The 13,502-nt window shown below is 45.7% G+C and overlaps 1 protein-coding gene across 3 annotated transcripts in view; it reads left to right on the plus strand.

The window, feature by feature from the left end:
* The window catches only part of CD82 (CD82 molecule), a 39,248-nt gene that overhangs the window by 10,186 nt on the left and 15,560 nt on the right, over positions 1–13,502 (plus strand). For 2 of the 3 annotated variants that reach the window (XM_014252183.2, XM_005522411.3), the window contains exon 2: positions 9,341–9,422. In XM_014252183.2, coding sequence (XP_014107658.1) covers positions 9,360–9,422 — 63 coding nt within the window. In that variant the 5' untranslated portion in view covers positions 9,341–9,359. Of the gene's footprint in view, positions 1–2,066; positions 2,208–9,340; positions 9,423–13,502 lie in introns of those variants that run through there. The other variant, XM_014252182.2, reaches the window with a different exon arrangement.

Here is a 13,502-nt window from a genome sequence, read left to right on the forward strand (position 1 = left end):
CTCCCTTGTCTTCCCTGGTATGAAACTATGGGAGAGATCACGAGGTACTTTGTGTGACAATCTAGCAGGAATCCTGTACTTCTGATTCCTGTACTGTCAGCCTGCAGTGGGGGCCTTCAGATTGGAGGCCCATGGTGATGGTAGGGCTGACCTTGCTGAACAGGGGAGATTGTTAACACCTGCTGGTCTGTGCTCTTCTGCTCTAGCATCCCATGTAGCAGGGGCACAGGAGTGGTTCAGGTATTTGCAGATGGTCTATTTGGCAAAACCAAAGTTTCCTAAAATTACAAATAATAAAGGGACAACTGTTTCTGATGACAAGCCAAAAGATGTATCCCCTTGCGCCCTGAGGCACTTTTCACTTTCTAGTCATGATGGGTTTGCAGTACTCTTCCAGCTCTCCTTGATCTGTGGGCTAAAGGGTTAAAGCCTCAGCTTCTTTAGATCAGTGCCTTGCTAACAGTGAAGGATGTGATACAAAGCATGTGATATGATTAAAGTAGACTACTAGCCTGTCTCTTCTGTTGTTCAGGGAAGATTACTTCACTCTAAAGCTTCAGAGTCATTTGGAACAACAAAGCCAGAGGCATCTTCTGTTTGCTTTGTGGTGGGTTTTGGGTTTGTTTGTTGTTTTTTTTCCTTTCTGCCACTTGAGACCATGTGCATGTACTACTCTAGGGAGAGAGGTCTTAGGGATAATCCTGGTGGCAGAAGACACTTCCATTCTCCAGTGGGCTGTCAGCTGCAAGGGACTTCATTGCTCTGGTGAGTCAGATAGTTTGGCAGGGTGTCTGAGCTCCTCTGGAGGTTTAACCTGAGAAGGACAAGGAAGTGCTCATTGCCCTATGCCCTTCTGAATAGGCAATCTCTAGTGTTTTGATTTGTAGAAGTGTCTGGCTTAAGCTATGAAATGAACTCCAGGAGAACCTGCAATTACTGGGAGCGATGCTGGGTGAGCTCAGCTTCCTTCCTATGCCAGGTGCTGGTGCCCAGGCTCTGCTCAGCCCCATCCACCTGTCTGTGGAGGTGTGTGGTCTGAAGACTCAATAAGCAAAGGGGAGGTGGAGAGAAGTTGTTTATTTAAGTGCTGTGCAAATTGCTAAGCTGTGGAAAACTTCCTGCCCTTGAAGTAAAACTACTTTCTTTGCTAATTCCTGAAAAGAACCAAGAGAGTAGGAAACCTCATTTCCCGGGTCAAGCAGATGCTGTAACTTCTCAGAAACATGTTTGTCATGGGTGTGCTGTATCTAATCACTCACTAGTTATTTGCCCTAGCATCTGAGAAAATGGAAGTAACTGAAAACTTTCCAGTTTGTTTGGAAAGGGAACTTACAGTAAAAAGTCCTTGACCTCTTGCATTTTATGGGAGGAGGAGGCAGGAGAGGTAAAAATCACTTCTACTACCTGGCTCCTACCTAAGTCTCACAATCTCTGTTGCTGTTTCATAAAATAGAAAAAGGGGCTTTCTTCCTGCCTGGATTGTGGTAACTTTTGGGAGCTCTGGCAGGCAGAAAAAGCTGCTGAATCTGAGGAAGGTATCTCCAAGCTGAAGGGTGTTGTGCAACTCCTTGGAGGAGATTTGTTGACCTCCAAGGCATTGCTTGCATGAGAGGGAAGGAAGGGGAGCCTGTCCCGTGCATGTACTTGCACCTGGGGTTTCCAGGCTGATGACTGGCACCGAGAAGCACTTTGAAGCATCCCCTGTGCTGCAGAACCGTGCTGGGGAGAAGGTTACCTGAGCACAAGCAGAATGCTCCTTGTCTGTGCTGGTCTCCCTGCTGCAGTTTGGAATGCGGGTCTTGCTTGCAGGTTTTGCTCCTCTGTGGGGAGATGTGGGGCAGACCAGAGCAGAGGGACTGCTTTTGACACACTGGTGCCACTGACAGCTGTGGGAGCTGGTGGGCACATCCATTTCAGAGGTTACGTTTGCAGCCTGGCAGCTCCAAGTGCAGTAAACAAAGCTGAGCTGGTTTCGTTGTTGAAGCGATTAAAGAGCCAATGTAGTCAAGTGACAGAGTTGCCCAACCAGTTTTGTGAAAACTCTGCATTTTTACTGCATTGTGTGCTGGCTTTAGTCAGTGTGGAGACCTCTTTCTGGACCTGACCTGCAGAACGTGTTGCACAACTAACGCTCTAATATGTGGTAATTAAAAAGAGAAAGTCCACTAAGCTGTACTTTTGGCTATTTCTTCTGTCTGCTATTTTTGGTAAGTCGATTAATTTCTTCTACCTTTTTTTTGTTTGTTTGTTTCTTTCAGGGGTAGAGGAGAATCAAATGACGTCTGAGACAGTGGGGTTTGGGGTTGGTTTTTTGCTCACGTTTTTTGGCAGATCTCTGGTCTTTATGTATGGAAAGTTTTGCTTAAATCGGAGAAATGCTGTCCTACAAACACTGTCATGCTGTGCAAGCATGAGTGTGTAGGCTGAAAATAGCAAAGAACTTTCTCAATTTGCCAGTTGTAGGGACTGAAGAACTACTTAAATGTTGGCTTTCAAACTGAAGTGTGAAGGCCAGATGTTCTCAAAATGTGTTACACTGCTTGTAAACATAGAGATTAAAACACACTTCTAAAACCTCTGCTGCTGTTTGATACTGAACTGTGGGCTTGGTTTCTTTTTAATGATAAGACAGTGGTTTATAAATATCTGATCATTTCCTGTTGAGCATCAGAAGTACATTTCTAAAATACGCATTTCCTTTTTACAAAATACACAACATGTGCTTGCTGTGATAAAACATACAGAAAAATCTGTGCCATTGTAGGAAGTCCTGGGGGTGCTTTCTAATCCAGGATCTTGCTGGAGAATGTAGTTGCTAGTCAGAAAATTCACACAACAGTACAGTAACTACAGAAGTCAGACAGAAAAGCTGAATGTCTTACCAGGTACACCAGGAACAAATCTACCTTTGCAATGTGAGCTGCTAAGTTCCCTCAGAAACTATTCCTGAGAAATCTGTTCTTTCCAGTGGTATTTCTGCAGTACTTGAAGCCAGCTGTTGCCTTGCTCTAGTCTGCTCCCTTTGCCCCAGGAGTAGCAAAATGCAGAGGGACTGCCTGCACATTTGAGTCTCTATCCTGCAGATGTCTTGCAGGTGCTGTTAGGGTCTCGTAGTACATGTATGTGCAGGTAATTCGAAGTTTGCAGGTAATTAAGTGTGAAGCTGCAGTTTGCAGGCTGATGTAGCTGTGCTTGTCTTCTCTTGAGGAGAAGACAATTACTTCTACTTAAGAAGAAACTGTCTCTCCTAGAAGATGGAATAAGATAGGGTCTGGTTTGTTCTGTTTTCAAGATTTGCAATATGCAGAAATACTTTTCTGCCTTCTACTGACACTTTCCTTCAAAAAGAAACTGTACCTGTATCACTGAGATACACACATATAAATATATATTAAAAATACATACTTATATATACCTTAATTTTTAACATCCAGCTTCTCCCTCAGTCCTTCCATTGTAACTTGTGAAGAGATGCTATTTGGACAACCTCCACGACAAACATAATCTTGTTTATGTTTTCAAGGTCGTTACACAGCTGGTATTATCTCAGTGAAGCTTAAAGGAAAGTTCAATGAATTCAGGCTTGGGTCATTCATCAGCTCTGTGGTTATTTGCTTGCCAGAGACAAGATGTACCTCCCAGGTGTACCGAAAGTCCAAGGCCTTTATATATTAACGTCAACAAGATGAACTCTTTAGGATATTCTTTATATGTTAATGGAGCTGTAACTTACAGTCCCTGCCCTGAGGACAGTGGTGTACCTGGTTAACAGGAGACTTAGTAACTCTGTCATTGTTCATTAACTGGTACTGTTGTGTGAAGCTGTCCTGTCTCATCAGTCACGATCAGGAGACTTTCTGACTGCCAAACGTCTGTTCTGCATGTGCATGGATAGAGAAGCAGCTGAGCTTTGGGCTGCAAGGGCTCAGAATCCTGCAAAGAATAACCTGTTTCCTCCTCTGCCCCACAACTTTCTGAGCTGTCCCTTCCCCAGTCTCTCCTGCATGGGGATGGCTGCATTGGAGCTGGAAAGTGGCCATTTAGTGAGCAACTTTCGTGTGCTGGCTTTGGTAGGTCTCTATGCAGCTGTATTTCCAATCTGCTTCTGGATTGGGATAATAGTGCAAAAAGTAACTACACTATCCTTCAAAATGGCCTCAGCCTCATGCAAATTACTGTGCAGATAAACATCTTTATGGAACCAGCAGCATGCTGATCCCTTCCTGGGGACACCTGCTAGTTACTTTGGGCAGAGGGAACCAGCTACACAACCAGAGTACAGAAGTGGGAGCACCTCCATCTCTGCCATTTCTCGGTCAATCTGTCTGCAAATGAACCCATCTGACTTTGGTCCATGTTGTGGTGTGAGAAAGAAAAGACAGGAGACCAGATCAGGGACAGCTTTAGATGTTTTAAGTGTCCAGCCTTGTGATATCGTGCGGGGAATGACCTGTTGCAATGTGTAAGACTTAGGTAAGTGAGGAAGGTGATGCTTGCTTTTTGTGTCAAGAAAACACCTGCAGTGCTTGAGATCAGCTGAGGCTGCATTGGAGGTTGCTTCAGTGGACCAGCTGGACTTTCAGCCAAAGATCCCACCTTCCACATCAGATGCAAGAGGTGAAGGAGGATCAGGAGCCTTAGGGTATGCTGCAGAACCTTAGTTCATGGTGCTGGCTGCTGCATCTCTGCATCTGTCAAACTGTAAGTTTCTCCTTGAGTAGGCAGGAGGGATAGTAGAACTGAGCCAGAGTTGGCAGCCTTAACAGGGCATTTGGGGTGTTTGTGGGGACAAGGGAAATAGCAACTTGTGAAAGCCAAATCTGATGCTGGTTTGACCTCATCCTAGCCTGATAGAAGCTGGTAGTAGTGGCATCCTATAGAGTCTGCCTTTGGTTTAGGTCCCTTGGTGTTAGAGCCTGAGGGATGGTTGTGGGGAGCAGCTGGTCAAAGTACACAGGAATAACCTGCAGCTTTTTTGTAACCAGTCATTTCCTGTCCTTAAGCAAGAGGACCTGGAGGAGAGGGGACAGCATCCTCAGGCTATGTCAATGCAGTCAAATGTGAGCCCTCTTTACCCGAGTTGGAGTATTGGGACTGACTTTCAGAGCTCAGTGCTCTTGGGAATGTGTGCTGTCCTTTAAGGGTTTGCATGAACTTTGCACTTCTTTATAAATCTACAGAGATGGTGATTTCCACAGCTGTTCTGCTCTGGTTTGTTTTGTGGTTCTTCCTTTTCTTTCACTGCACTCATAAATGAGCCCCTTATTTGTGCTGTGCAATAACTTGGCAGCTGAGGTGTTTCAGCTGCCAGAACTCATCAGGGAGAAACCTGCAGAGAAGGGCTGAGCCCTTCCCAGCAGAGCTGCGTGGCCCAGGCTTGTACAGCGCTAGCCTGGGCCAAATATCATAAACTTCAGTGAGCACCAAGCATGCAGTGCTTGCTGGGTGGAGGCAGTACAGGATCTAATTGGGTAGAGCAGAATTGCAATTAAAAATTAACTTAGCCTCTCTGCCCCTTGACTGATGTGGTTATAATGTCTCTGCATGAATTTTCCCCTTCCTGCCTATGTTCCCAGTGGTGGGGTTAGGAGGCAGAGGTATTCAGCTTTTCATGTTCACCTGTCCTTCTCTGGGGTCACCTTTTACACGAGGGGGACTGGGAGTTTCACAGGTTCCTGTGACAAAAATGAGTGAATCTCTGAGCTGTGATGGGACTCCTATGCAGTTGCTAACGAAGCAGGCCTCTGTCTGCATCTCCTCAGGCACATGTCCTGGATTTTATGTTCCTGCTCCACATACAGGTCTTGCTGTCAAGGCTGTTGCTGGGAGAACGACAGGCCTGAGAGCTGGATGTCATGGAGGGGGCAGGAAGCCATCCCCTGATGCCAGTCTAGCCTGTGAAGACCCGTTCCATCCCTTCCTGGTATGAAACCCCTGAGTTCTGAATCAGTTGATGCCTTCCTGGAATTATTTCTCCCTTCAGGTCCTGGGACTGAACGTGGGCTAAGAAACACCCTGGATGAACTACACAGCAACTGACCAGGCTGTGTTGGCAACACAGTTTTAATGGCAGTAGTGCCTCAAAGCAACACGCTGCATAAATAATCCTGCATATCTTTACAAGATGGAGAATGAGATATTGGAAGAAATGCCATTCTGCACACTGATGGTGTCTTATGAAATCCTCTGCTGAGCTGGCATCAGTCTGGAGAATGACAGGGAAAATTTGATGTGCACGTACAGGATTGTTGAAAAGAGTGGGAGTTGCTGCTTGGGGATGAAAATTCAAATGGTCAAAGCAATAGGAGTGTAGAGGGAGAGGAAAAAACAAATAATTGTGGACAACTAGTGGAATTTGAAATCTGCAGACTTCATGTATTTAACTTCTGCATGCATTGTTGCAAGACATTAAGGCTCAAAACTTGACCAACTTCAGAAGGCAAACTTCAGCTTTTACTACAGCACTAGCTATGATGCTTAAGTTGGCTTTTTGCTGCTGAGTGGCCTGTGGATATGCCTGGTTGTAATAACTCCAAGTTTATCTGCTTTCAAACCTGACCTATCTCAAATTTTGTAGAGCTTCTATTGTTTGACAGTGTTGCTAATCTTATGGCTGCAATTTCAGAAGATGCAGTTTTGAGGAATTTCATTGATGTAGTGGACAAAAGTAAGTTAATTTGCAAAGAATGGAAAATCTGTAATATTTCAGTGGAGCTCTAAAGTATCTTGAAAGCTCAAAGCAAAACCTTAAGACCCTTTTTCTCCTCTGACATGAAAACTGTACTTTGAATTACTTTATGGGTAGAAGCGATGAAAGAGATACATTGCCATGTGGCAAGGAGAGAATGGTGCATAATGCTGTAATGCACAGTTGGGGTTGTTTGTTTTGGGTTTGTTTTGTTTTTAATAAACTTTGAAGATGGTATGTCTTTAACGAATAGCTAGGCGTAGAAGAGTCCTGAAAGCACTATTTTACTCTTGTTACCTCAGGCATATCTTCCACAGTAAACTTGCCTTGCTGCTTAATTAGCTGAAATAACTTCTATAAAGATCCTAACAGCTTTTTAAATATGTTTTCCTGACAAATCAAAACAGTGTGGGCAGAGTTTAAATAGGCAGCATACAGCTTTTAGTGCTAGGAAGCAAGTCAGTGAGTACTGGGACTTGCCCCTCCGGTTTGAAAATTAGGAGGATTGCACCTGGGATCAGATGTCTTAAGGTAAGAAGTCCAGTGCATTGTGCAAGAAGTTGTTACCTAACTTAGTTCTGGGCTAGGTTAAAGAAAAGAAAAATATTTGTAACTCCCACAACAGAAATTCATCGTCACCTAGGGATCTGTCTGCCTTTGCATTCTGGTTAGATTGCCAGGCTCCAGTTTGTGATCCTGTTACGAGGAGATGTGTTTGTGGTGAAGCCAGGAAGCAAGTTCCCATCCCAGCTGGATGGGAACGTTTACATCTTAGTTATCCTCTCCAAGTGCAGCCTTAGGTGTTGGTACCTTCCAGGACTCGTGGCCTCAGAGGACGTTTCTCCTGCAGGGAAAGGAGGAATTCTGCTGACAGAGAGCCTTCATTCACTTTTCCTTGGTAGCGATGCAGCTGTTGTATAGTGCATCTTTTCTGGAACAGAACCAATTCATGGTGATGGCTGCACCTGGGGGTGCATCCTGAAAATGGGAATTCTGTGTGTTTGATAATTGATGTACATTTGGACCAGAAACTATTACAGGACTTTTCATGGCTCATTTGAAGGACCTACTTTTGGGTGCAGCTGGCTTTATGGCCTCTGACCTGAGGAGTAAAATGAAGAAAAACTAACTGAGATATTGCTGACCTGGCTGTGCAGTAAAGAGCTCCTTAGGTGCAATGACTGCTATACAGACAAGATTTGAGATCAGCCTGTAGCACAGCTGGCTGACATTTTATATCTCTGCTGCTTCCCATCTTAATAACATCTTGCTAGCTGCTGTGCAGTGATGGTCTTAGCAGAGTCTCTCGCCATGGCATTCCTTGAAGTTAGAGCAGCAACTTGAGACACAGAGTTCAGACTTGTGCTCTCTCCTGGTAGTTTGAGGGTGACAATTGCTTGTTGGGAAGGCTAGCCAGTTATAACAAGGCCCACATACCAGTTTAGCTCCAGAGTTAACCTAAATATTTAATAGGATTAAGCAAAAGCCTTTGATTGAAACAAAAGAACGGAGTGGGCTCTGGCGATCCTTGGTACACCCAGGCTGACAGCAGAGAACCTTGCTGACCTTGCTCTCTCTTGGGGCTATTTCTTCCCAGGCCAGCCTGGTGTATTGCTCTTCCTCTGGCTGGTGATTCTTAAAGTGGCATGGTGTGTTTGGAGCAAGGAGCTTGGTAGAAAAAAATTTTAAAGAAATTAAAAGTTCTCTGTTGTTTATGTGGGAAACAACCGAGTCTGGGGCAGGAAGGAGAAGCAGGAAAGCTGACAGAACCACAGAATGGGTCAGGTTGGAAGAGACCACAGTGGTCATCTGGTCCAACCTCCCTGTTCAAGCAGGGTCATCCAAGAGCATATGACACAGGATTGCATCTAGATGGTTCTTGAATATCTCCAGTGAGGGAGGCTCCACACCCTCTCTGGGAAAATCTGTTCTGGTGTGTGGTCACATGCACAGGGAAGAAGTTCTTCCTCATGTTCAGGTGGAACTTTCTGTGCATCAATTTCTGCCTGTTGACTCTTGTCCTGTTGCTTGGCACTGCAGGCAAGCTCTGATGCCTGTGGTGCAAAGGCTGCATCCTGGCTTCATCCTCTGACGCCTCCCTTCAGATACTGGTAGACATTGATGAGGTCCTCTCAGTCATCTCTTCTCTAGGATGAACAGGTCTTACTCTCACAGCCTGTCCTTATATGAGAGATGCTCCAGCCCCTTAGTAACTTCTGTTGCCTTTAATAAGCTGTGGTGCTCCAGAAGCTCCATACATCTCTTTTACTGCTGTCAGGGAATTGAGTAGCTTGCATCACTGTTCACCACCAGGAGTAGTAGCTAGGGTTGGTATTTTGGTTGATGCTACTACTGCAAAGTCCATATAAATAGTGATGGAATTAGCAGTGCATTTGTGATTAAATCTCTTCTGTAACTGCTGATAGGTCTGTGCCACTCTCCAGGAGATCTTGGCAGCAGTGACTGTACTGTGGTGTGGATGTCCTGTTTTACTGTCTTGAAAAAGCAATTCTGGTATTCTGTGCTGTCTGTGCATGTGCTCTGAGGCCTACCAGATGATCCAGAGCTCTGCACAGGGTAAGGCTGTTGCTCTGAAGCTGCCCAGAGGACCTGTCTGCAACATAACTCATTGTCTGTCTGCTTTCCCCTTAGGTCCTGTAAGTGAAAGAAAATGGGGTCTGGCTGCCTAAAAGTCACCAAGTACTTCCTCTTCCTTTTCAATCTCCTGTTCCTTGTAAGTATTTTGGGCATCTGTGGAGTAAGAAGGAAGGTCTGGACCAAAGTTAGCTAGAAGATTTTTTATTTTTTTTTTCCTGGGTGTTGGCCCAGGGTGTTCATTCAATAAAATGGCCACAGTTTCGGAAGGAGGGAGGGGACCCCTGAAGTGAAGGGATGTCAGAGCTGCTGTGTGTATCTCAGGTATGCCAAGCAGCTCCACTCCCAGTAGCCACCTGCTGCCTCCAGTGCACACAGCTCCATTCCTGCATTGGGAATGGAAAGCAGGAATTACAGGTTCTTTCTAGAAGGAGAGTAGTTGTAACTACTTTCTCTGACACATCTGGAGCAGCAGCTGAACTGTCCCTGAGCAGCAAAGCTACGAAACCTGCCAAGTAATGCCAGTGCCCTCCTAAATAGGCCAGCCAGGCTTCAAAGAGCAACTCTAATTTTGTTTGAGTCCCAACGGCTGGTTTTGATTTGTGACAAGATGAATTAGTCCAAGTCCCCTGTTTGAAATGGAGTTGGGAGGTGGGGGAGACTGGGACAGGCTTGTCTGGGGAAATAAAAGAGCCCACTGGGTGCAGTTATTTTCAAGTATAAGCAAGTAGCAAAGGATGAACTCCTTTTGGAACAGATTGGATGTGGGTGGGCCAAACACATTCTTTCTGATGCCTAGATATTGTGTGCCCTGTGGGTAGTGATGGTACTGTTGGTGATGCCTTGCAATGGAATGGTGTAGTGGGGAAGTGCAAGCTTTCAGCTTTCCACATGTCAGCAAGAAAGTAGCCTGTCTGATATCGTTATCCTTTGTGCAGTATGTAAGGAAAAGGAAGGGTCAGGCTGGGAGAGAAGGGAGGGAAGTGAATCATGATAAGGTGAGCACTGCTTTCTGGTCTCTGTCCCTGCACACAGCTTCACTCCTGCTTCCTGCATGGCTGTACTGTGCTGGTAGCACACAGGATGAACCTGAGGTGCATCTGGATCTGGTTTCCCTTGGCTTACTGTGTTTGCTTTTTGCTCTCTGTATTTACTTCCATCCTAAGCATAGTTAACTGTAGTCTAATGGTCTGAAGTCAGGGTGCTCAGAGCACCCATGGGGAAGGTTCTCGGGAGGGAGAGGAGAGGTATTTCAAATGCCACTAGGTCTTTCTGAGTATGATTTTAGTCCTTTAAAGAGAGGAAAAAATCACCTGAGTTCAGGCCTGTCTTCCTACTAGTGCAGGACTCCTCTGCGGATATCAGCATCCAGTCTCTCTCCTCTCTTGAAGGACTGATAAATTTTAAGCAGCATATAACAAACAGTCCTTGCCCTGGGAAGCAGAGCTGTCTTTATTAAGACAGTGTTTGAGTCTTGCTGAGTTTTCCTTAATGTCCGAACCTTGGTCTGGGTTCATTAGCTAACCTCTGTGTAGCGAAAGTTGTCTTCAAGAAAGCCAGCCTAGCATAGCCTCCTAGGAAAGGAGGAAGATGACAGCCTGAAACGCTGCAGAACCTTACAATACTGTCACTGTTTTTGCTGTATACTGTCAGTGGTCATTGCAGCATCTTTATTCCACGTTGTCTTTCTCTCCCTGCTCTGCTCATCCAGTCATGGTTGCAGGCAGCCTGTGGGGATAGATGTGCTCTCGGGAGGCAGAGTTGAACTGCTTTCTTGGGCTGACCCACATCCACGTATGCACTTTCCCATATTTACAAGACTGTGAGGATGGCAGGCTCTGAATCCCTCTCTGGGCTCTGGAGGGGTTTGAGAGCTCCTGTCTGGGTGGCAAATGGTTTGAAGTAGCTATTCTTTCTCTTGTGCACACCCTGCTCCAAGCCAACTCCTCTGGTGTAGCACCCAGCCCCCCTCCCTCTTGTGGAAGGCTGATCTGGGATGTATTGTGAGAAGGTCTGTGCTGACTAAAGGGAGAAGCTGCTTTAAATGAGCTCTTTAACCCTGCTGTGCAGCACAGGCATTGTCCTCCCCTCAGACTTCTCTGTCAAAGTGAGGTCTCCAAACCCACTGTGTTCTGGCTGAGCTTGATACTTCTCTGGGGTGAAGATTTTGAGTGTGCTTCTGTCTTGACTGAGGGCAGGCTTTTTGCACATGCCAGATGTTGAGGAAGGTGGTGTACATTACTTGCTCCTTCTCATAGGAAGTAGTTGACCTGAGACGTTTTTCCGTTCTTGTTTTTCAAGGTTGGAATTGGGGAGGGTAGTTGGCAATTCTTGAGCTTACACAGTGTGATAGAGCTGTATTAATCTAGCAGAGGAACTGCTTGTCTTGAGTTGCTGTGAGCTGTCAGCACAGACAGGTTTTGAATGCCTTGCACTGGTTTCCTGAAGCTGCTGAGCTTTGTGAGGAGAGTGCTTGAGCAAAGGTGAGCACCAATACCGCTGACAGAGCCCGGTGTCTCCTCTGGACCTTGAGTGAGCCTATGTGACTGCACCCCATGCAGGCCAGCCCTTGCTGGCTAAAGCATCAGCTGGCCTTGCTGATGATTGAAGCCTTTAGAGACTGGTTACTCTCTTTAGAAGTTAGTCATTGAAATAGCACCTCTCTACAGTTCGAGGTCTGTGAGAAGGTCACTTGCTGTAGCTGAAGTAGTTCAGGGACTTAGTGGTATTTTGTAGTCTTGGAGCTTTACTTCAGGGAAGGGTTTGACCTGCTTTGGTTAAAGGGAAGAAGGTTACTTGGACTGCCTGCCTGCTTGCTAGAAAAGATACCAGATAAGCTTGGAGTATAATCTTAGTTTCCTAATCAGAATTTAACATGTCTGCCTTCTTGGTTAGCAGACACGTGCTGCAGCACATGCTTCTCCTTAAAGGGAAAAGAGCTTTGCAAGGCAAGTTTAACAGTCTCTGGAAACTATTTGTTTGGAACATATAACTGTCTGTCCTGCTTCTAACGCTTCAGTAAATGCAGCCAGGAGGCTGCTACCTCAAGCAAAGCCTGGAGTTTTAGAGCCTTTCTGTTGGCCCCTGTGCCAGCAGGTTCAGTGTTACATCACACAGTCTGAGCATGAAGGAAAGCAGTGCTGGGAAGGAAAGCTGGGAACCCCCAGGTGTTCTTTCCAGCAAGATGAGTCAGCTTAGTTTTTCCAAGCCCCTCTTGACTAGCTCTGTGTGGGAAACTGCTGGCCCTGTATTGAGGGATCTGCAGCCTTCTGGCTTGTGTGTAGAAGGACATTTTGCTGAAACTGGGGGTGAAACCTCCACCCCCTGGGGAGGAGGGGAGACATCTGTTCCCCACTTCAGGAGTTTACAGCAGCGGAGCAGAGGAATTAAACTCCATGGAAAGCAGATGTGATTTCTTCTCTGGAGAGTCTGAAGCCAAGCCAGTGGCAGAAGCAGCCTTGCTATGCGATGCAAACTCCTGAAGATGCTGAGCAGAACTACTATCCTGCTAGGAAGTAAATACACTCCTGTTAATGGGACAGTGTTTTCTCCCTGCCTGTAGTTATTGTCTCCCTGCCTTCCCCTTGTAGTGTTTTCCACAACAGCTCTTGGCAAATGCACAAGCTGTGGACTGGAGCAAAGATCAGAGTGAAAACAGGCCTTGGATAGTCTGAGCACCTCATAACAAATAACTTCCCAGGAACTCCGCTCAGCAGCCCTTCTGTGTTTTGTCAGCAACAGCAAAACTTAGGTGACATTTCAGGGTCAGTGAGCCAAAAGGGATGTCACGTACAGCCCGGTTTGCATCTTTGCTTCCACAAATGTTTATTAAAACTATAGTTTAAACTTGAGACTTAAATTGTTAATTCAACAATTCTTGATACTACCAGGTTTGAGAGGAATTTTTTAGGTGTCCCAGCTGTTGCATGTTCAAGGGGCCTTTCTAGCTTGATCAGCAGACTGAGCATTGTGGGTGCAGCATGTTGGGACATAAGGCAAGGGGGAATTCTTTTTTTCTGCAATACAACAGCTACATGCTTTCTGAAGCTGAGTCAGTATGCTTCATAGGTGGGAACTTTCTTGATGACTTTCTGATGCTGTCACCAGAGCTAACTACATGATGCACCTTCTGCCAAGAGAGGGATGCTTGCTTATTTCAGACTGTGCCTTTATCTTTGTTCAGAAAAGCTTCTTTGTATGAGAAGCTGAAGCCTAGCAT

Source organism: Pseudopodoces humilis, chromosome 7 (assembly GCF_049639895.1).
Source record: "Pseudopodoces humilis isolate 2021_Gansu_Grassland_sample_001 chromosome 7, ASM4963989v1, whole genome shotgun sequence".
In the NCBI taxonomy this organism is placed as follows: Eukaryota; Metazoa; Chordata; class Aves; order Passeriformes; family Paridae; genus Pseudopodoces; species Pseudopodoces humilis.